This window comes from Cynocephalus volans, chromosome 3 (genome assembly GCF_027409185.1).
Source record: "Cynocephalus volans isolate mCynVol1 chromosome 3, mCynVol1.pri, whole genome shotgun sequence".
Classification (NCBI taxonomy): Eukaryota; Metazoa; Chordata; class Mammalia; order Dermoptera; family Cynocephalidae; genus Cynocephalus; species Cynocephalus volans.
The window spans coordinates 154,726,811-154,751,128 of record NC_084462.1 but is presented as its reverse complement, the minus strand read 5'-3'; the positions used below and the strand labels follow the sequence as shown (position 1 = coordinate 154,751,128).

General features: G+C 38.1%; 2 protein-coding genes across 2 annotated transcripts in view; one reads left to right on the top strand and one right to left on the bottom strand.

Annotated features, from left to right (window-relative positions):
• Positions 1-493: 493 nt before the first annotated feature.
• PNMA1 (PNMA family member 1) lies at positions 494-1,873 on the top strand. Its single transcript, XM_063091904.1, has one exon. The coding sequence runs from the start codon at positions 655-657 to the stop codon at positions 1,714-1,716; it is 1,062 nt and encodes a 353-aa protein (XP_062947974.1). The 5' UTR covers positions 494-654; the 3' UTR covers positions 1,717-1,873.
• Positions 1,874-4,856: 2,983 nt separating this feature from the next.
• DNAL1 (dynein axonemal light chain 1) overlaps positions 4,857-24,318 on the bottom strand; it is a 38,151-nt gene continuing 18,689 nt past the window's right edge. The window contains exons 6-8 of the mRNA XM_063089403.1: positions 16,075-16,201; positions 14,956-15,096; positions 4,857-9,797 (exon numbers count right to left, since the gene is read on the bottom strand). Of these exons, the coding sequence (XP_062945473.1) occupies positions 9,757-9,797; positions 14,956-15,096; positions 16,075-16,201 (309 nt within the window). The 3' untranslated portion in view covers positions 4,857-9,756. The remainder of the gene's footprint in view (positions 9,798-14,955; positions 15,097-16,074; positions 16,202-24,318) is intronic.

Sequence of the window (24,318 nt, the reverse complement as noted above, 5' to 3'; positions counted from 1 at the left end):
TTCTCCGTCCTTCCGACGCCTCTGCTGCCGCTGTCCTAGGCTGTCCTAGGCTGTCTTCGCCGCCCAGAGAGGTTCCCGCGCCCGCGTAGAAGCCGTTCGCGGGCTGGCCCCTCGGCCGCTGCCGGCTCGGGACAGTCTCTCCCTCCGGGGCGGCACAGTCCCCGCCTGCCAGGCAGCCGCTCCACGCCACCTGAAGGCCGGGCTCCGACCGCGACCGCCCGATCGACTCCAGGAGCCGCAGCGAACGCCCGGCGACCACGCCCCGCGACCACACCCAGCGGCTCTGCGGCCCGCGGCGCCTGCCTTCGCTTCCCGCCCTCTCTCCTCGCCTTGTGCGTCCCGACGCGACGCCCTGTCTGCAGGCGACAGACCCCGGCCGCCGAGCCCGACCCGAGACGTAAGATGGCGATGGCCGCGTGACTGACCGCCGGAGCATTCCCGAGGCTCTGCTCCGGGACCGCGCGGGGGGTCTGCCTTTGTGGGCCGGGAGAGGGCGAGAGCAGGACGTTGGTGTCATGTGTTGATTGTCATTGCGTGAAGCTGCCCGCCTCGGGCCTCCTTGGGGCAGTGGCTGGTATCGGTCTCAGTCCTAGAGCGCGGTGAGCCACAGTCTCATCCGTGTTTGCAGAATTGGCGCCCTCGGTAGTTGGGGAAATGGCGATGACACTGTTGGAAGACTGGTGCAGGGGGATGGATGTGAACTCCCAGAGAGCCCTGCTGGTCTCGGGGATCCCGGTAAACTGTGATGAGGCTGAGATCGAAGAGACCCTCCAGGCTGCGATGCCCCAGGTGCCCTATCGAGTGCTCGGGAGAATGTTCTGGAGGGAAGAGAATGCTAAAGCAGCCTTGTTGGAGCTCACTGGCGCTGTCGACTACGCTGCGATCCCCCGAGAGATGCCGGGCAAAGGAGGGGTCTGGAAAGTGATCTTTAAGCCCCCGACTTCGGATGCTGAATTTCTAGAAAGGCTACACCTCTTCCTAGCTAGGGAAGGGTGGACCGTGCAAGATGTCGCCCGTGTCCTCGGGTTTCAGAACCCTGCTCCGGCCCCAAGCCCAGAAATGCCAGCAGAGATGCTAAACTATATTTTGGATAATGTTATTCAGCCTCTTGTTGAATCCATATGGTACAAGAAGCTGACGCTGTTCTCGGGGAGGGACATCCCGGGGCCTGGGGAGGAGACCTTTGAGGCCTGGCTGGAGCACACTAATGAGGTCATAGAGGACTGGCAGGTGTCTGATGTAGAGAAGAGGCGGCGATTGCTGGAGAGTCTTAGAGGCCCCGCCGCTGATGTCATTCGCATCCTCAAGAACAACAACCGAGCCATAACCACCGCCGAATGCCTGAAGGCGCTTGAGCAGGTGTTTGGGAGCGTCGAGAGCTCTAGGGATGCGCAGGTCAGATTTCTAAACACTTATCAGAACCCGGGAGAAACGTTGTCTGCTTATGTCATTCGTCTGGAGCCTCTGCTGCAAAAGGTGGTGGAGAAGGGGGCCATTGATAAAGATAACGTGAACCAGGCCCGCCTGGAGCAAGTCATTGCCGGGGCCAACCACAGCGGGGCTATCCGAAGGCAGCTGTGGCTGGCCGGGGCTGGGGAAGGGCCAGCCCCTAACCTCTTCCAGTTGCTGGTGCAGATCCGCGAGGAGGAGGCCAAAGAGGAAGAGGAGGAGGCTGAGGCCGCCCTCCTGCAGTTAGGCCTGGAAGGGCACTTCTGAGTCCCAGGAAAGGGGGCTCTAGTGCATACCTACATCACATCTGCTTTCGTGGTTCCTGTGCGGTCTTAATGGTGTGGTGTCTCTGAGTAGTAAAGACTTAGCCGCGTTCTGTTTATGTTTTTGTCTTTTGGCGGGCGGGGGAGTCAGGCCTGTATATTTGTGTAACATTTGTAAAGTTTTGCAAGTGAGCACCATGAGCAGCTACAACAATACAAATGGGTCATGCCAGGGCCGAGCCCGTGGCGCGCTCGGTAGCGTGCTGCGCTGGGAGCGCGGCCGCGCTCCCGTCGCGGGTTCGGATCCTATATGGGAATGACCGGTGCACTCACTGGCTGAGTGCCGGTCACGGAAAAAAAAAAAAAAAAACAAAAAACAAATGGGTCATGCTGGCTAAAATGCCAGGGAAAGGCTTGGACACAAGTGTGCAGTGCAAGCTTTCATCGTGGCATCATCAGTTGTGAAAATGTGAACCTGTGAAGTTTCCCATTGAGATAATTAAATGAAATTGCATGTTCAGACATTTAGCACAGGGGCTGGCTCACAGGAAGTGTTCAGTAAAAATGTGAACTGTTCTTACTAATATCATGGATAGTTTGTGTTTACTGTAAATTGTTCCTGATTTATATTAATGGAAAGAAATTTGAATTTATTAGATATTAGCTACTCAACTTTAAATGCAAATTTATTTCTCATCTTTAAACATCAGGGTTAGTTTAATTGAAAAGTACTGAGATTACAAAATGGGGTGTTAGAAAAATACTGCAATTATGGAACTGTGAATCTATTTTTCACTGTATAAGATACAGATATAAATCACATGTAGAGGTTGATATAAGCCACTTACATTAATCTGTTCACCTATTTCAAATCTTTGTCATGTAATACTTCTTGTTTATGCTGATTCTAAGGATTCTAAATTTGAAGTTATCAAATAGATGTATATGAATAAAAATATTTTTAAAATTCTATTGTGTTCTCATTTTTCTGACATGTATAGAAGTTTTCAGTGTAATTAAGTCCTGTATCCTTTTTTCTTAAGAAGACTTTCCCCCGTGTCATTAAAAAAAAAAACTGCAATTTTTTTTTTACTTTTAAACTTTATACTATGAGTTTAAATTGCAGTACCTTTTAGTGTGTTCAATTTTTACATGTTCTTTTCAAGGCAAATGCTAGAAGATTAAATAGACGTGTATAAGTAAAACATTTACTACAAAATTTGAGAAAATCCTGAAATGGGGTTCAGGAGGTTATTTAGCAATGTTTTTTTTCTCCATTTTTGAATCACTTTTCAGCTAGAAATTTTTGTTTCACTGAAGAGATAATTATAACTCATCATACATGTGTAAAATAAGTGTTTTACAGCAGCCATTTTATATCAAGGAGACATAAAAAGGGAACTATGGCTTAAAAACATGTTTATTTGACTACAGAGATTCAGTGACCGAAGACATCCATCTTTTGAGATCCTTAGTAAATACAGAAGTGACTCCATAACCGTTACGTGATCAATGGGGTTTTCCCCTAATAAGTTTTGAAAATTATAGCTGTTGACTCATGTAACAATCATATGGTACAGAATTTACAAAGCCCAATACTGGTATATATTCTTCCAGATTTTTCTGTATACTCAATCGTGTCTTCACTTCCCAGGTCATGTCTGTACTCCCTCTCTCACTCTCCTTCCCTCACACACATCTCCACATACTTGCCTCCCCTCGCCACAGATACACATATCTTCACCCCTCATAAACACTTGCCATGTCTCCTGTCCCCTATCCACAGGCTCACATAGCTTCCCCCTCTGTTCCCAATGGCATCAGGTGCACACACACACTCCCCCCACCTCTCATACACCTATCTTCATGCATTCACCCTCACCACCCCCATACTCCATCATAAACACCCCTCCTCCCACTATGCACGCACACTATCCAGTCACCCAGCCTCCAACATACATTCCCATTTCTCCCCACACATACACAAACACTCCCACTGCCACCACACGCCACCCAGCCACCATATAAATGTACACACTCTCCATACACAAACATTTTTTTGGGTGGCTGGCAAGTATGAAGATTCAAACCCTTGACCTGGGTGTTATAAGGCTGCACTCCAACCAACTGAGCTAACTGGCCTGCCAACACATTACATTCTTAAAAATAAATAGGGGTTCTTTTAATTTCTTCACCTGGTATGTTATGGGCACCTGTCGATGTACATAAGAATATGTACCTTCTTTTTATAGCGGCAGAGCTGATTGTATCATGGGAGGGAAGGTCATCACCTAGAATTCTGACTTTTACTATTTAATTATAACAATTGTATATATCTACACTGCATACATATAAATTTAATATAATACATATATAATATAAAACAATGCCAGGATCCTAGATGTCCACCCTTTTTTCTAGGAAACAACTAAAAATAATTTATGATCTGAATTAAGGCTTTCTCTTTACAGGTTCAGAAATTAAAATTTTTCTGCTTTTTAAGAGGACAGCAGCAAGAAACATATCCACATAATCAAAGAACTGTGGAATAACAAGTAGAAACTGCACTACAATCCTATTCTATGACCAAAATTATATTTTGGCTGATAGCTCAGAATATGTGCTGGCAAACGTGTAATGTTACTGATATTGCTGGGTCATTCCTGTTTCTCAATTCAAGGGCCTATCAGCTAAACTTTAAAATAAGGTGAGAATTAGGAATGGCCAAGTGCAGCAGTACTTGACCTGGAAGCATTCTTTCCAGGAGCCTAATAATTTGAAATGGTGCCCACAGAACTTTTGAGTTTTACAAACCTGGGATAGGAGATAATTATTGGTAGTGAACTACTGAAAAAAAAATTAGCATAAAGAAATGAGCTAGTCTCTCTCTCTCTCTCTCTCTCTCTCTCTCTGTATATGTCTGTCTCTCACTCACTCACACACATACACACATACACAAACACAAGCTGTGTGGAATGTTATCCAAAAGCTGACTTTCTTCAGGACCAAATATCATTGAAAGTTCACATGGTTGCTCTACTCTATATTAGTTAAACTAATGATCATATCATCAAATAAGATGCAGATTAATTTTTGTACAAAATAACACAATTTATTACTATTTTAAAATAAGTCTCACAAAATAACAGAAACTCAACATTTCTAAATAATTTAACATAATAAGTTTAGTCATAAAGTCATGCTACAAAATTCCTGTGTACAAAAGATTACCAAAGTATTACTAGATGTTAAAATGTTCTTCAGAATGGAGTTGGTTCTAGAAGCCAAAGATTCTAGAATGATGCTTACGATCATAACTGACAACCTGGGGAGAAGTAGCCAGCTATAAATATTTTTGCTTCGGCTTCCAACTCGCCAGTCTTGATGGGATTGAGCTCTCTAGGCAATAACACCTCAGAAGCAGGTAGCCTGCTGTTCAAAGAAGCAAAGAGCTTCTCACCATGTAATGTTAGCTACAACTTAATTTAGCCAACATGTACATTAACTTTTTAAATCTATATGTGGGAAAGATAATACTAAGTTTCTATTCTGAGTAGAACTACTTGGCACATCCCCCAGAGGGATGATCGTGGATATAGCAGACATGGAAGATGAGCCAAGTAGGGAAATTGGGAAATCCTGACGCTGATTATACCAATAGACAGCAACTGTTCATGTGAGCTCAGGACGACCAAGGGTGAAGTTTGATTCTCTAACATCCATGTGCAGACTAGGTATTTACTCATCTGCCCTTTGAAAGTACTTTCCACCAACATCCAGTTCATCATTTTAAAGTGCAAATCTACTGAAAAATAGTTTACTCTCCCCCACCCCCTTGTTAAATTTGCTAGATAATAATTTGGTTGGCTGGTTCCCCTCTAACCTGCCCAATATGGGAAATTAACTAGAATCCAGGTATGACTTCTCCAAGTGTCAAGTGAAGTTTTACCAATGTATCTTAGGTCAGAAAAACGTAAGACTCAGTCTAGCTTTTCCTTTCAGTTTTTTTCCTTTGTACTCACTGATTTATAAAAAGGCAGGAAAAGAGATACAGATATGGTATTTCTAAAAGTTCAGTCATTTTTAAATGTAACCCTTAATTTTTAAATTTTTACTTATTTTATGATTTCACAAAAAGAAAATATGACACATGCTAGAGTGAAGATAAAGAATACAATCAAGTTAGCTGTGTCAGAAGAAGCACCAACTCTGCTATACTGAATCTTATTTTATATTTCATTATTTACAGACACATTAAACAGCCCAAATAAAGAAATTGTGTGCCAAAGGAATAAATTTCTGGTAAAGTATAACTTGCATCTTAGCAGTTTTCTCCCTTTACCAATACATACAACACGTAAGGTCTTAGTGAACTGATCGATGGTCTGACTGCATCAGAGAGACACTAAGTAATCATGATCGCTGCTTTGACACTTTTCTCCAATTTTTTTGAGTGAATGATTAAGTCCAACCTTTCTGGGTCCTACAGTTTTCCATGTATCCCTTCAAAAAAAAACCCAGGTAGAATTCCAACTCTATTTATATATCACCTACTCTGAGAATAAGTCAATAGTCAAGATTGATTTCTAATTCCTCCATATTTGGCTTCAGACCACTGGTAAAGGTGTCAGAAGAAGCACCTGTACAAGTGGAAATTTTCTTTCCACACAGGAATCACATTCAAGTGCCTTATACCGCCTCTGTATGTGGAATGGATCCAGTAACCACACCGAGTTATTCACAAGTTGTCATGAGCAGACATTCTTCTGATCACACCCAAAATCGAAGTCTACACCAGCTAACTTTCATATATGATTATCATATTTTATACAATATTTTTCTGTATTTAATGATTGCCACAGTCTGTAAAATTCTATGCATCATTAGACAATGAATGACGCTTAAAGAATGATGATCCATTTTCTAAAGTACACTCAAAATATTAAACTTTAGAGACAAAGCAAAATCTATCACAAAGTTGGATTCTGTTGATAGTAACAGAGAGGTAGGTTAATAATTACTGTCCTAAGATAAGAATGCTAAGAAAAAAAAGTTGAGACCCTGCTGAAAAAAGATAAGTTAAACCTTTCAGCCCTGAGTTCCTAACGTGAAAATTATGAAAATGAGCACTACAAAAAGGGGAAATACCAGTGGCCATCTCCCTCCTTTCATGATTATTAAATACATCACCTTCTCTCATACAACTCAAGTGGCACATGGCTAGAGAGTAAAAGTAGATGGGCCTTGGACAAAAGGAATGTTGGTGTATAAAGCGCTGATTCTTAACCAAGGGAGAATCTGTTCTCACCTCCCTTCCCCAGGGTACAGATGGCAATGTCTGGAAACATCTTTTGTTGTCACAACTGGGGAGGGGGTTCTACTAGCATCTACTACGCAGAGGCCAGGGATGCTGCTAAATATCCTATGATACACAGGACATCCCCCCACAACAATGAATTATGCAGCCCAAAATGTTAATAGTGCCAAGGTTGAGAATCTCTGGTTTAAAGGAACAAAATCCTATTAACAGAGAACACAAAAGTCTTTCAAGGCCTGACTGGGAAATATGGCCACAAGCTTAGAGTTAGGGAACATAGAAAAATTAAATTCCTTAGTAGACTAAAATCAAATTTGCTGTGAAAATAAAGATAGTGAACTGATTCCAGAGCTTCTACTATCATTTATAAGAATAGGGGTAAGAAATTTAAATGATCCACTTATAGCTTAATTCCTTAAACTAGGAGCACAGAGAGAATCCATTTCAAGTAGGTAAAATATCTAATCCAAGACACATAAACCAAAGGCATTTAGTATCAGCTAAATTTGCAGCAGTAAAGGATGATTTGAGGAACGATTTTAGAAAACATCCTGAACTTCTTCATACACCCTTATCTTCCATTTTCTAATGGCATGGATTCTGACTTTGATTCCATGAACAGGGATGCAACATATCCAAATATTTGTTGAATGGAACTGAATATGAATTTTGTGTTGAAATTTTGTGTGAAAGGGACACAGAAAAACACCTTACATTTCTCTGAGAACTACTAGTGATTAAGAGACACTAAGAAACAAGGAGAAAAAGAGAAGAAAACTAGTTTCTATATTACAGAATTCAGAAAAACCAAATACCAAAACCATAAGCCATTTTACAAATAAATTCAATATGAAGTCAACCATTCCTTATTCCAGGGTAACTCTTAGAAAATATGCCCACATACAGCAATATGGCTTCAAGTGTGCCTACTGGATGAAGTGCAAACTACAAGTAAAGAAGATCATCTTCCCTCTCAGCTTATGGGGACTCAAACATCAGCAAGGAAAATGAACCTATAGTTCACAAAAGATATGCCCAGAGGCTTTGAATGTATAAGCCCGTCGGAGTAAAGGTTTCTTCCTATCAGATTGAAAGAAAGAGCTAAAAGGAAGCTAGAAAGATATTAGACTAAGTTTTCCTCTTGTTTGTATTTAGGGTTGATTGTCAAAGCAGTGGTCCCTTTTGATCAGAGTGACTCTTAGAAAAATCAAGTAATTCCTACTTAAATGATACTGAAAACTTCTGAAACCAAGGGCTACTTATGCAATCACTTTTTAAAAGTGATTTTCCCCTCTTTCACTGTGATTTTATGCAAGTAAAATCACACAAGTAGATGGGGAAACAAGAATCAATAGTCTCTGGTTGAGGGATTTTAGGCACAATTTGGCAGAGGGCTCCTGACTTCTTTTCTGCAATCCATGAATGATTCAGTCATGGTCTGCTATGGTTAGTGAATGCATCTGTGTCTGGTTACTGACTACAACGCCTTGCATTTTCCAGAAAAAAATCTTCTTACATGATAAATTCTAATCTCTGCATCTAACTATTGCTTTGCAATTTTGAGGTTAAATCACCTACAATGCTTCATATAGGAGGCAATCCTCAAATACACTGCCATTTGCCTGGGATCCTATAATAAAACATCTCTTCTCTCTTCCCTCCACAACCACTTACATCATACATTTTAAAAGCTGTTTAACTTAGAACTTCTCAAAAGTACACCTTGAAATACTAAGGTTTCGTTTACTAAAAGGTAATTATTCAATCTCTATGTCTGTACACTTATAACCATAACAATCACTTTTCCCAGCATTGAGGATCACCAGACCAAATTCATTAGGGTAGATTTTGACATATACCAATGGCCAACATTTAGGCTGAGAATTCACATATAACTACTGCTTTAAACATAAGGAACTATAAGCCAAAAAGTGTGCTTAAGGCCAGGTCCACATGAGTACCATGGCCACATTACTGGTCAAAGGAGTGATCATGACAGTCATTTTAACCACTGACCTAGATCAAAGAATGACTGATTGTACACAATGACTCAAGTGGCCATGCACGTGAACACAACCTAAATTCCAGTTGACAATGCACACATTTTTAGAAAAACAATTAAATATAACATGGGCTAGAAGGCCTCCAAGATATTAATTTTTCCTTTTTTCACCATAGCTATTCCAATTGGGCTTTGGCATCCTAGCTCTAGGGCTGCTGCTGTATTTCTAAGAGGAACTCTTCCCATCACCCTTCTGCCTTCTGAACAAAGGCATGATACATTTGTGCTTCTAAATCAAAGGAGATGGACCTTCGGGAAAAATGTTCTACAGATTCAAAAGTACATCTCTTCAAATGCCTGGCCAAAAAAAAAAAGACCAAACAAACAACAAACAAACTGAATAAAGAACATTTGTTCCTTTGTTGTTAAAAATGACTGGCCAATAAAGGTTTCAGTAGATGGGGCCACACAGTACATAACTGCGAATGAAGACAAAAATGAAAATTTTGTAGTTTCTAAAAAGAGAACTAGAATATATAAAGTTAGCATTACTGGTGTTGGGGAGAAACACTGAATAGGTTAAGGGGAAAAAAAAGAGAGATTTGTGTTATTTTTTTTAAGAACCTTTTGCCCCACACAGAAACTTTAAAGTAGACAATTATACAAAACTTATCTATTGTTCTTATGATATTTAAATAAATTAACACAAAGTGAAAAACCCGGTGTTAGTTTTCTTCTTCTTCATCCTCTTTAATTACTGGAGTACCTAAAATGAAAAAGAAAATTATTTCTGGTCATTCTTAACTGATAGTTAAAATTCTAGATGAAAGTATTTTACTATTAAACTGAGAAGCTCTGAGATGCTGTGAAGTGTGCCATAATAAAAATAATTTCATAAAATAATATCTTTAATTTCAAATTCTCTTTAAAAAGCCTCTCAGGAGAATTCTCAAATGGATTAATATAAATACTTATGAATATTAAGCTCCCAAATGCAGAGTTGCAAATAAAAATGCCTATAAGTGCCAGGCAGAAAAATAAAGCACTGTACATATTAAAAACTTTCTATGTTAAACAAAAAGAAATATCATTTTTCACAATATATAATCGTATTATCATCAGAAATTCGAATTTTTATGTGAACTCCCCCAATTATTAAACAGTGGGGATAAAGTGAAAAAAGTAAAGAATCATTGCAGAGAAAAGAAAACACAGGCCCTCATGGGGCCAAGGGCCACCCATTTCTGAACTCTAACATTTGAAGCCACAATCTGACCCCAGCCAACTATTCAGTCTTAATTCTTCAACCATTCACCCCTCACTCCTGCTAAACTGATCAATTCACTGTTTCCCAAACTCATTTTGTGCACTCTTACCTCTGGACTCTTGGTTAATGAAGTTCTTTCATTTTGGAATGCCTTCCCAACTCTCCTCCCATCTAAACCCTACTCTTAATTAAGAACCAACTCCAGTGCCTCTTCCTCTGTGATGCTTTCCAAGATGTACATTGATGTTCTTTATGGCAATGAGCATAGTTTTACCTCTTCCCACAGCATCTGGTTGTGGGAAGAGTGAACTTTTTATTGAAACATAATATACAAAGTGCACAAATTTTAAGTGTACACAGATTGACAGATGTTCATAAAGTGAACACATTTGGTAATGCAGCACCCAGATTTAAGAGAACATTATCAGAACCCCCAAAACTTCCTCAGGCCCCCTGCTAGTCACTACCCCCTCAAAAAGTATATTCTATCATAATATCTAACTCCATAGACTATTTTACCTGTTTTTGAAATTGATATGAATGGAATGATATAGGACGCACTCTGTGTCAGGCTTCTTTTGCTGAACATTATGTTGGTATGATGCCCCATGTTGTGTGAAGTTGTAGTTCATTCATTCTCATTTTTGTTTAATATTCCATTGTATGAATATGCCATCATTTATTCATCTATTGTATTGTTGATAGGCCATTAGGTTATTTCTAATTTTTAGCTATTAAAATAGTGTTGCTATGAATATCCTCATACATGTCTTTCAGTAAACACACATACCTTTTTCTTTTGGGTGTATGGCTAGGAGAAAAATTGCTGTGTCACAAGGGATGTGCATGTAGATCTTTTTATTTATTTATTTATTTATTTTTAATTTTTTAATTTTGGCAGCTGGCCCATAGGAGGATCCGAACTCTTGACCTTGGGGTAAATAACACTGCACTCTAAACAACTGAGCTACCTGGCCAGCCCTGCATGTAGATCTTTTATAGATAATTCCAGTTTTTCAAAGTGGTTATACCAAGTTACATTATCATCCCAGAAGGAAATAAGAGGTCTAGCTGTTCTAGCTAGTGTTCTAGCTCCTCCCTAGCATTTGGTATTGCCTGCCTTTTTCATTTTAGCTTTTTTAAATTCCTCGGTTTTTCTTATAAGCAACAGAAGAGGAGCAAAATTAGGCAAGTTAGCAGCTGTGGCCATCTCTGTTCTAGTCTATCCCACTGGCTTAGAATAGACCAAGGTGGTTCTTCTAGGGGATGTTCAGATAGGCCTGAGGTCAGCACTTGTCCCAAAGGCCATAATGTGGCTTGGTCTATTCAGGGTTACAAAAGGCATTCTGTTCCATTCTTTTTGTTTTGTTTTGTTTTTGGCGGCTGGCAGTACAGGGGTCTGAACCCTTGACCTTGGTGTTATAACACTGCGCTCCAACTAACTGAGCTAACAGGCCAGCCCTCCCCTGTTCCATTCTTTTTTTTTTTTTTAAAGATGACCGGTAAGGTGATCTTAACCCTTGACTTGGTGTTGTCAGCACCATGCTCTCCCAAGTGAGCCAACCGGCCATCCCTATATAGGGATCTGAACCCGTGGCCTTGGTGTTATCAGCACCACACTCTCCCAAGTGAGCCACGGGCTGGCCCTCCCTGCTCCATTCTTAAGGGAAGGGGTTCACTTCCTGTGTGCAACCTTGAAGGAAGTAAAAGCAAATGCTTTCAAATGGTTTCTAGAGTCCAACCAAAGGTGAACATAAAAAGGCTGAAGTTCAAGACTCTAATGTCTCTACCCTCTCTCTCTCTCTCTTTTTTTTTAAATTGTGAAATATTCATATGCTTACAGTATAAATCATTTAAAGAGTAACAAAACCAATGATTTGTATACTCACCATCCAATTTAGGAAGTAGAACACTACCAGAATGTCAAAAGCCTGTTTGCCTCTTCCTGATTATTCCTGTACCTCCCCCACAAGAGGTAATCTACTGTCTTTGTCATTTTATCACCAGAGGGAGAAAAAAAAAAAAAAAAAAAAAAGAACATTCTGCCTCATTCCATTTATATAAAATGCTGGAAATTGGAAAACACAAATTAATCTATAGGGTCAGAAAGCAGATCAGTGATTGCCTTGAGAGGGACGGTGGCAATGAGCAAGATCACAAAGAGGCACAAGGAAACTTTTGGGGGTTATGCATATCTTCATTATCACGACTGTGGGATGGTTTCACAGGCATACACAAATGTCAAAACTTATTGAACTGTACAGCTTTAAATATGTGTCAATTATACTTCAAACTGTTAAAATTTTTTTGGTGTGGAAAAAGAGCTATTTAAGAGACTTTTAGGGCGATACTTCTCAACTGGAGGACAGATGAGCACATCTCTTCCTAGGGAGGCATATCATAATCACCTGAACAATTTTTTCAAACTACATACATCTACTTCACTGTCTCCCTAGAGATTCTGAAATGTCCCTCCACAGGGATGCAGCCCCATTTAAGAATAACTGCAAGTTGGGGTAGATAAAGGTTTGAGTACTGGCTTTAGATAGCTGTGCTAAGAGAGGGATGAAGAGACACAGAACAGGACTAAAACAATGGAGCACCGAGAAGCAGGGCTAGGGAGGAGGGAAGAGAAGAGAACCACAGACAACTAGGTCCTTTGTTCTGGGTGTGACTATCAGCATGAGCACGGTGAGGAAGACAACAGGAGAATATGCATTGGGTACACAGTATGATGATGAAGATGGATTTGTTATTACTTATTTTTTTCTTCTAAGTATTTTCCTTTCCCTCATTCAGTCATGTAGCCTAATTAGCTCCATGCATCATCACTTGGGGGCAGTACAGAAAGCAAAAACAGACCATATGACTTACTGGCTTTTGTCCTTGAAAAGGCTAAGATGACCACTGAGAAGACATAGTTTGTGAGTGCAGAATGATGTAAAGAAGGAGAGAAATGGTGATTTGTTTTCAGACTAAAACAGTATTTCCCTGGGCTGGCAGAAGAGAGGGAGGTCTGGGAGTTCTGGAACAGTAGGAATCCTGGCCCTGCTCCCTGATAGCCCTACTGGGAGAAGATCAGATCCAGAGTGGAATGACTATGTTTTATCTAGGGAGATAATCCTACAGCTATCAAGAATCTCATTCTCAAAAAAAGCACTCTCATAACCCAAGTGTAGCACGGATGTGGCAGGGAGCAGGCAGGATGAGTCCTAAAGGGACCTTGGGAATGGAGACAATAGATATCTCAGTGGTAATCTTTGGTGACAGTTGACTGATGACCAGAGGACCTCACCTCATGAGTTGGCCCTAGAATGGTGCCATAATCCCAGGGGAAAACTTAAGCATGACAGACTAAGTTTCTTAACAGCCCAGCTGAATTGAATTAGGGAGATAGTATTCAAAGTTAAAATTAGTTCATTTATATTTAAATATTTCTTATACATTTGAGTTTGAGGGTTGATATTAAAATATTCTGGGCTGGCTTGTTAGTTCAGTTGGTTAGAACGCAGTGTTGGTAACACCAAGGTCAAGGGGTTGGATCCCCATACCAGCCAGCTGCCAAAAAAAATCTAAAATGATTATAATCATGATAATAACACAATAATATAATTCTTGAATATTTACTTTGTGCGAAGGACAATTTAACATAACAATTAACATAACAATTTAACATAAACTATCTCAATGTTTCACATAGATTATTCACTTAATCCTCATAACAACACTATGATGCATACTCTAAAACGATTACTCATAGTACTATTATCATCTCCAGTTTTTAGATTACAAATGAATAAGGTTTGGTGAGATTAATTAATTAGCTCAATTTCACCAAAGCTATTAAGTGGTGAAGCTGGGACTTGAGCTAGTCAGTAGGGATATCTACTAATATTCACACCAATCTTACATATTGGGAAACTAAAATGGGGGTCCAGAGGTAGTGAGAGAGAACACCTCAATTTTGAGCCAACTGTAAACAAGCAACAGTTTATCATTTATGTGTAATTATACTGCAAAGTAATACCTCTGTGACTTGACAATAAATAAGCCTAGCTTTTCTTTTTCTTAAAACTATCTTAAATGAGCTAGTTTATTTTTATCTTACATAAAAGTCCAAGTAGATCATCATGGAACTTTGTGCTGTCAGGAAGTCAAGATCTTTCCTTATTACATGTGTGACCTTTTTGTGATACAGGGCAACCTCTTGGTGACAGATGCTAATTTAATAATCACTTTTTATCCTCAGTGGAATGCCAAGCCCAATAAGTAGTTGCTTAATAAGTATTTGTTGACTGGATTAATGAATGAAAGAAAAAGTTTGGAAACTATTGCTGTTACACATTTGGCTGTGCTTCAATAGACATCCCAACATATGCTGGATGGCAAGAAATCCCCACACACGTTTATAAGGCCTACCTTTCTTACAAGCTTTTGGTCTAGGGATGATCTTGTACCAGTCTAAATGTCCTATATGAGTTTTCATCTCACCTAGGACCTAAACCTGGACCATTAAATTTCATATGGACAGAAATGGCCTTGAAGATGAGGGACAACCTATCATTTTCTTCTAGTTTTTCTCTTTTTCATGATTCCATGCCATAAATTCAATTTTTATACCTAGAAAACATTTCCAAGCCAGCTCAGAGTCACTCACCATCCAGCTTTTTCAGTTTGGGCACTCTCTTGGTTGCCTCTTCAATCCAGTTGCTTTCAGCAGAATGTTTCTCTTCCAAGGGATTGCCTACAAACACCAGGTCTTCCAGGCATGGCAGTTCTGCCAGCTTCACAAATTCAGCTACAAGTACAAAGAATATTTTCTATATTAAAATGGCAAATTAGAATTAAAAAGAAAAAAGTTAGAATTTTTTTTAAAAGTTAGAATTTTGGGGACTGAATTCCAAAATCACTAACCTTCAGTTTGACTAATCAGGACAATTAGTTGTTTAAGATTTTGAAGAAAGTTAGGAAAGTTATATGAAGTCATTCTCAGGAGACATTACAGGATGAGAGGGGAAAAGAAGACATACCTCTCCTACCTTTGAGGCTAGCTTAAGGATAGGTTAAGAAGAGGAGATGAGGTTCAGAGTCAAAAAGAACAACAAATCAATCTCCAGGTCTTCTCTATGCTATGCTACATCAGTGCAGTCTGAGTTAAACTGCCTTTGAGTCTACCCATTCCCTCACCTTTGAATTCTTAAAGCAACTAATTCAAATCTCTATAGCAGAACTTATCACACAGTTTTATAATGATTAGCTTATAACTAATTTTCCCCACTAAGCTGGGAACTCCTTGAGAGCAGGAATAGTGTTGTATTCAACTACATATCTCAAGAACCTGGCATAGTTCATGACATATAAAAGGGCTTTAGGAAATGCTGAATAAATAATGTAAAGCAAATAAAAATTTAAAATGCAAAGCAATATAGATAACAAATAAGTCCTCTGCCCAAGAATTATATTTGAGCTGATTCCTTCAGCTTTTGGACAGTAACAAATTTTTCTCATGAACCTTAAACTTAAAATTTTTTTCAGGAACAGAATCTATCCGATTATATTCATTCTAAGTAAATATCCTAAGTAAATATTTAAAAATAAATTTCAAGCACTTAGAATTTAAGAACTCCTATAGTTATTTCTGTAGGAAACATAGGAACTCCTATAGCTATTTATCTCTGTGCTTAGAAATAAATGTTCCCATTTTGCATCTTCTTCCCTACTGGGCTATTTTCTACAGGTAGGAGGTGGAAGGTTAGAATAGCCACCCTCAGCTTACCCCAGTCTTTCACCAGATTATTAGACATGTAGAGAATCTTCAATTTCTTCATTACATGGATCCCTTTCAACTTCTCAATAAAATTGTAAGAGATCCACAGTTCTTCTAACGTGTCCCCTACTGCTTCCTGAAAAAGAAAGAAATCTAATTTATATGCTTATTTTTAACCTCTTCCTTCTGTCTCCTTCCTTGTAAACATAGAGACAATGGCTTTCAAAGAGAGAGAATGCCCACCTGTCCATTTGTAGATCTGACAGCTGAGTGGAAGTTTTTTCTCATTAAGGTAGCCAAGTAGAACATTCTCTTCCCCTCTTCAAACTGATCTGAACCATTCCTTCTCTGATTGCCTCACTAAGCAAAAACTCACGAAACACCATACTAAAAGTAGCTACTGAAAATCACCAACAGGAGAAATAATAGCACTATTTTATCACTTTTATTGAACGTCATAGTTTTCAAAGTACCTTCCTTTAGATTATATTATTTGGTCCTTCAACATTTAAAGTAGACAAGGTAAACTATTTGATTTCAATGATAGAGATTAAAGGCTTTTTCTAAGATCACACTGCTGTTGAATAGTAGAGTTAGATCTAAAATTCAGGGTTTTCCCCAACATTTATTATGAAAATTTTCAAACATAAAAAAGTCAAAATAATTTTGTATTAAACACCTCTATATCCACTATCCTGAGTCTACTGCTGACATTTTGCTATACTTGTCCTATCACACATCTATCCATCTATTCATCCCACCATCCCACTATCCATCCATCAATTCATCTTACTTTTTTGATTAATAAAATTCAGTTTTAAACTCCTAGTCTTTCCATTCTAGTATAAAGGTTATATCATACTGCCTCTTAAATGCCAGTTATAATCAATAGTTGCACAAAGACTTTTCTTTCTTTTATAGGCATAAGACAAATGTAGTGAATTTGTTTTCTCTAAAAACAAACAAACAAAAACAAAAAAAGTACTAAGCAGGATCAATTAAATGTTCAATACCCTCTTATCCCCCCAAAATCTACCTACATAAACATTGCAATGTCTAGAATGTGGGCCACAAGTCTATGTGCTCATAATTGTCCCTTCATATAGAGAGAACAAATGGACCCTGGATGAAGATCCTCAATGCATTTTCCACACTGGTGGAAACAAGGGGAAAGCTGAGAATTGGATGGCCTGAGTTAGCTCTATGTGTCATCCCAATCCCCACAATTCATCTTAGTTTCAACCATCCAAGTAGAAGAAACACACTTTCAAAGTAAAAGAAACATTTCAATCAGTCCATTTTGGCACTCATATATCAGAAATTTGTGATTAACCAAGCCCTCTCAACTAGTATTTTGACATCTGCTCTCAAAGGATTTAATTACTATATCATATATATCTTTTGGAAGAGAGGAATCAACCTTTTCTTTCTTTCTTTTTTTTGGCAGCTGGCCAGTACAGGGATCGAATCCAGGACCTTGGTGTTATCAGTACCATGCTCTAGCCAACTGAGCTAAACAGCCAGCCCTGACAATTTAAACTTTATTGCATACATTTTCAATGCTTTGGATCCCCATCCTTCTCATGTCTTCAATTTATAAGGTGTGAGGGAGCAGGAAAAAAAATACTGATTAAATACTGATCAGTAGATTTAGGCTCAGTTCTGGGTTCTGCCATTTATAATGTCATTTTACATATGCAGGTGAAAACTATTGGTCAATTTCACATATCCAATTTGATCAATTATCCAAATTGCCAATTTGCTGAATTTACTCTTTTACTGATTTACCAAAAATGTTTACTTAAAAATTATAGCAATTTGTTTTAGATAGGATAGGATAGAGTAAGATAAGACAGAAATTCTTTTAAATAGGATAGGTTTTGAAGCTGTCTCTGGTGCTTTGTGCACTCATTTGAAGTGTTAATTTACTTTTGGTTTAGCTTTTAGCCATTTAGAAGCAGCTGTTTTGCCATGACCAAATTTCAGTGCATTTGGGGACTTTACTTGATAATATGACTTTGTGGAACCAGCATTTCTTATGCATATTGAATTATAAGTATATAGATTTTGGATGTCCAGGGCATGGTTTTATCTTCCAAATATTTTCAATCTATTTCACTGCCTTTTGTATTTCCTTACATATCGAAATGTGTTAACCAGCTCAGACTAGAATACTATTTGTATGTGTATTAATCATTTGAGAAGTGAACAGTGTCTAAAATATCTAAGTGACATTCAACAAAGATGGACTGATAAATCCAGCAGCTGGGATGAAACTGCAGTAAAATTAACATTAAATAAAACTTTAAAGAATATTTCAAAAGGTGTTGAAACCATTCCAAACAACACAATTTCCTGTATATACTTGTATTTGTAAATAGGTAATAAAGATAAAATTTTGGTGAAGCAATTTAGAGAATATAAATGAGTAAAACCTGGAGAAATTTAGGTGAATCAATTCAGTGAAATCTGTCATTCAATAAACCAACCCTTTGGAGAACCGGACATTGAGTGAACAGCAGATTGGTCTGCTTCTGCATGTGAACAAATCATTTCCCCCCTCAGTTTCTTACTTTGTAAAATAAGGATACTGGCACAATAAGATACTGCCTCATGCCCATTTGGATGGCTACTATAAAAAAAACCCAGAAAATAGTAAGCGTTGGTGAGGATGTAGAGAAATTGGAACCCCTGAGCATTGTTGCTGAGGAATGTAAAGTGGTGCAGCCACTATAAAAAACAGTATGGCAGTCCCTCAAAAAATTAAAAATAGAATTATCATATGATCTGACAATTCCACTTCTGGGTACATACCTAAAAGAAATGAAATTGGGGTCTCAAAGACATATTTGTACACCCAAGTTCATAACAGCATTATTCACAATAACCAAAAGGTACAAGCAATCCAAATGTCTGTCAACGGATGAATGGATAAACAAAATGTGATATATACTTACTACAATAGCATATTGTTGAACATTAAAAAGAAAGGAAATTCTGACACATGCTACAACATGAATGAACCTTGAGTACGTTATGCTAAATTAAACAAGCCAATCACAAAAAGACAAATACTGTGTGATTCCACTTATATGAAGTATCTAGAGTAGTTAAAGTCGTAGAGACAGAAAGTAGAATGGTGGTTACCAGGGGTGGGGGAAGGAAGTAATGGGAAGTAATGGTGTATGCATGTAGAGGTTCAGTTTCAGAAGTACCTCAACACAATAAAGGCCACATATGACAAAACCACAGCTAACATTATACAAAACAGGGAAAAGCTGAAAGATTTTCCTCTAAGAACAGGAATGAGACAAGGATGCCCACATTCGCCACTCTTACTCAACACAGTACTGAAAATTCTAACCAGAACAATTAGTCAAGAAAAAGAAATAAAGGGCATCCAAATTGGAAAAGAGTAAGTCAAATAGTCTGTGTTTGCAGACAACATGATCTTACATGTAGAAAAACACAAAGACTCCACAAAAAAATTCTCAGAACTGATAAATGAATTCAGTAAACTTGCAGGATACAAAAATCAACATACAAAAACAACAAACTAGCTGAAAAAGAGATCAAGAAAGCAATCCCACTTACAATAGGTACCAAAAAAATTTAAAATAAACAAACAAACAAACAAAAACACACCTAGGAATAAATTTAACAAAGGGATTGATGGGTTAGCTCAGTTGGTTAGAGTGAGGCCTTATAATGATGCCAAGGTAACGGGTTTGGATCCCTGTTCCAGCCAATTGCCAAAAAAGTAAAAAGAAAAAAACTTAACCAAGGAGGTGAAAGAACTCTACAATGAAAACTATAAAACACTGATGAAAGAAATTAAAGAGGACACACAAAAAAATGAAAAAACATTCCATCTTTATGGATTGGAAGAATTAATATTATCAAAATGATCATACTACCCAAAGCTACCTACAGATTCAATGCGGCCCCTATCAAAATGCCAATGACATTCTTCACAGAAATAGAAAAAAAAATCCTAAAATTCATATGAAATCATAAAAGACTCCAAATAGCTAAAGCAATCCAGAGTAAAAAAGAACAAAGCTGGAAGCATTACACTACCTGACTTCAAAATATACTACAAAGCTATAGTAATCAAAGCATAGTATTGGCATAAAAACAGATATATGAACCAATGGAACAGAATAGAGAACCCAGAAATAAATCCACACATCCACAGCCAACTGATTCGGGGCTGGGGGAGGCAGGGTTAGGAGCTGGCAGGTTCAGGGATCCAAACCCTTGACCTTGTTGTTATCAGCACCATGCTCTCCCAAGGGAGCTAACCGGCCAGCCCTATAGCCAACTGATTTTTAACAAACGTGGCAAGAACATACATCGAGGAAAGAACAGCCTCTTCAATAAATGGTTCTGGGAAAACTGGATATCCATATACAGAAGATAGAAATTAAACCCCTATTTCTCTCTACATACCAAAGTCAACTGAAAATGTATTAAAGACTTAAATATAAGACCTGAAACAATAAAATTACCAGAATAAAACATAGGGGAAACACCCAAGACATTGGTCTGGTCAAAAATTTTATGGAGAAGGCTTTTAAAAGCACAGGCAACAAAAGCAAAAATAGATATTTGAGATTACATCAAACTTAAAAGCTTCTGCACAGCAAAAGAAACAATCAACAGAGTGAAGAGGCAACCAACAGAATAGGAGAAAATATCTGTAACCCACTCATCCAACAAGGGATTAATATCCAGAATATACAGGGAACTTAAATAACTCAACAGCAAAAAACCAAGTAATCCGATTTAAAAAATGGGCAAATGGCCTGAACAGATATTTCTCAAAAGATGACACTAATGGTGAACAGGTGTACGAAAAAAATGCTCAACATCACTAATCATCACAAATATGCAAATCAAAACCACAATGCAATAATATTACCCCAGTTAGAATGGCCATTATAAAAAAGACGAAAAAATAACAAATGGTGGTGAGGATGCAGAGAAAAGGGAACTCTTATACACTGTTGGTAGGAATGTAAATTAGTACAACCATTATAGAAAACAGTATGGAGGTTCCTCAAAAAACTAAAAATAGAACTACTGTATGATCCAGCTATCCCACTGCTGTGTGTTTATCCAAAGGAAAGGGAATTATCTTACTGAAGAGATACCTGCACCCCCATGTTTACTGCAGCACTATTCACAATAGCCAAGATACAGAATCAACCTAGGTGTCTGTCAACACGTGAATGGATGAAGAAAATGTGGTATATATACACTATGGAATACAACTCAGCCATGAAAAAAATTAAATCTTGTCATTTGCAACAACATGGATGAGCCTGGAAGATATCATGTTAAGTGAAATAAATCAGGCACAGAAAGCTAAATACTTCATGTTCTCACTCATATGTGGGAGCCAAAAAAAAAACATGTTGAACTTTTAGAAGGAGAGAGTAGAATTGTGGTTGGGAAGGGGAAGAAGGTGAGGAGACAGGGAGAAGTTGGTTAATGAACACAAAATTACAGCTATGTAGGAAAAATAAGTTCTAGTAGTATACAGTAGTGCTAGGTATCTATAATTAACAATAATTTATTATATGTTATCAAATGGCTAGAAGAGAAGAGATCAGATGTTCTCATCACAAAGAAACTGTAGAAGTTACGCAATAATGAACATGCTAATTGCTGTGATTCAGTCACCATACATTGTTATACATGTTTTGAAATATAACTCTGTACCCCATAAATATGTGCAATCAATATGTTTCAATTAAAAAATAAATTCCTTAAAAAAATAAAGTGGTAAGAGTTACTGCCAAGAGGGCTGCTTTAGATATAGGGTGGTTGGGTCACCTTTGAGGAGGAGATATCTGAGCTGAGATATGAAGGTTAAGAAGGGAGCCAGCACAGTGAAAATCCATGGTAATAAGAGTTTTTATAACAGAGGAAACAGTAAGTACAAAGGTCTTCAGGTAGGAATGGATTTGGCAGGGTCGAGGAAGCAGAAGAAGGCCAGAGACCAGAGATTACCAACTAGGAGAAAAGCAATATGAAATGAGATCAGAAAGGAAGGCAGAGGCCAGATCATACAAGGGTACTTCAAAAAGTTTATGGAAAGATTCATATTATCTTTTAATTCTAATTTTGTCCATGAACTTTCTGAAGTACCCTCATACATACAAACGGGCTTATAATGTACCTTAATAGTCAGTTTTCCTGAGCAGTTTTAAATAAACGCCTTTTCCTTCAATTTAACATTCCATGTTTCACACATTACAGTAATCATATGTAATACACCAAAACAGCTATTTAAATCATGCTATGAGACAGATGTGTCTGGATGAATAATTCAGCTACCAATGTGAACCTGTTGGAAGCCCAGCATCTGTACCCCTATGCAACTATCCCCCCGCCACAGGGATCCGAACCTTTGACCTTGGTGTTATCAACACCAAGCTCTAACAAAGTGAATTAACCAGCCAGCCCCCCTAAGTAAGCTTTTGGGACACACACACATACACACACACGCACGCACGCACGCACGCGCACGCACACACACGCCCACACACACACGCGGAAAGAAATCTGTTAGGAATTATTGATAGGAGTGTACAGAAAGTGAAAAGATCTAAGCAAGTGATAGTTCAACCAAATAGTATCTTGATACATGCCTTTAATACTGTATTTACAATTTCTTTGTGTCCTCTAGGTGTTATTACATTTCATGGAAGAAATTACATACTATAGCAATACTTAAGAATCTGGGTTTCTGTAAATACCTGGGGGAACATCAAATGTCTATCATACTGTTCCTAAAAATTCTGGGGTACATTTATTTGCAAATGCTTCCTTTATACATAATTCAAAGTAACGTTTAGCCTGAAATATAATAAATTCTGAATCTCTGTACTACAATTTAATATTTTAAATTATAAATTATGTCCCTAATATTTGAAACTTTACCATCTGAGGCTCAGAGAATGGAAAGAAGATAAAATATCCTTAAATTTACCAATCTACTTAGAACATGAAAAATATCAAATTTTTACAGATCATTAGAGATTTTATTCATAATATCTAATTAAAAAGCAAACAATTCCTCTGCTGTTTATTATTTGGGGGGAGGAAACTACCTTTATTAACTCTAGAATCTAATCCCTAAGAATTTCCAAACATTTTCTAAATTTATTAGTAACACTAATAAAAATAGACACACAGAAGTAGGAATATAATTCACAGATTGGCTAATAAATCCAAGATAATTCCAAAATTGCACCTCTGAATACTGACTCCTATTCAGGTGTTGTAACTGTTGCTGTAATGGGCGAACAGCCATTGTGCCCTGTCTGGTCTTGGGAGATTATTGTTGTGAAGCACCATAATTTCAACCCCCCACTGGCTCATATGAGTGAGGCACAATCTAGACCTATGGGGAGGGGAGAAAAGGGAGACAGAGCCACAAAAATTTAAGAATGTTTATGAATTATTTAACAATTAACACCTAAAAAATTACTATCGTTTCAAGAACAGATATAAAAAAAAAAAAAAGAAATTAGCTTCACTGTTCCTGAAACTGCCTAGTTTTACAATATTGTTCCAACTCACTTTCTTTGGAAGGAAATCCAAATGGTTAATAAATATACATATAAAACTTGAAAAATTTTAAATGCTCAAGGTTGGTATGGAGAAATGGGAAATCTTATATATTACTGGTGGGAGTATAAATTGCTACAAACTTTCTGAAGGGCAACTTGATAATATGTCACAAAGCCTTAAAGGAAATTCATACGTTTTGACCCAGCAATTCCATTTCAAGGAATTTATCCAAGGAATTATTCATGGATATGTGCAATAATACGGCTAGAAGGAGATTCATAACAGCATTGATTATAATAACTCAAAACTAGAAACAAACCAGGTAATTAATAAGTAACTTATTTAAATAAATTATAAAAATAAGTAAATTATGGTACATCAATAAAATAGAATTTAGGTTGTCATTAAAGGAGGGTATGATTGGGCTGGCTGGTCAGCTCAGTTGGTCAGAGCTAGGTGTTCTAACACCAAAGTCAAGGGTTCAGTCCCCATACTGGCCAGTCACCAAAAAGCAAAAAACAAAACAAAAAGAAAAACTTAAGTCATATCCTCTGAACAAAACCTCCCATGGCTTTGCAAGCCATCTGGAAAAAAATCTAAAATCTTATCACAGCCTATAATGCCCTAAGTGGCCTGGTTCCTGGCTCTCCCTCCAACATCACCAAAGAA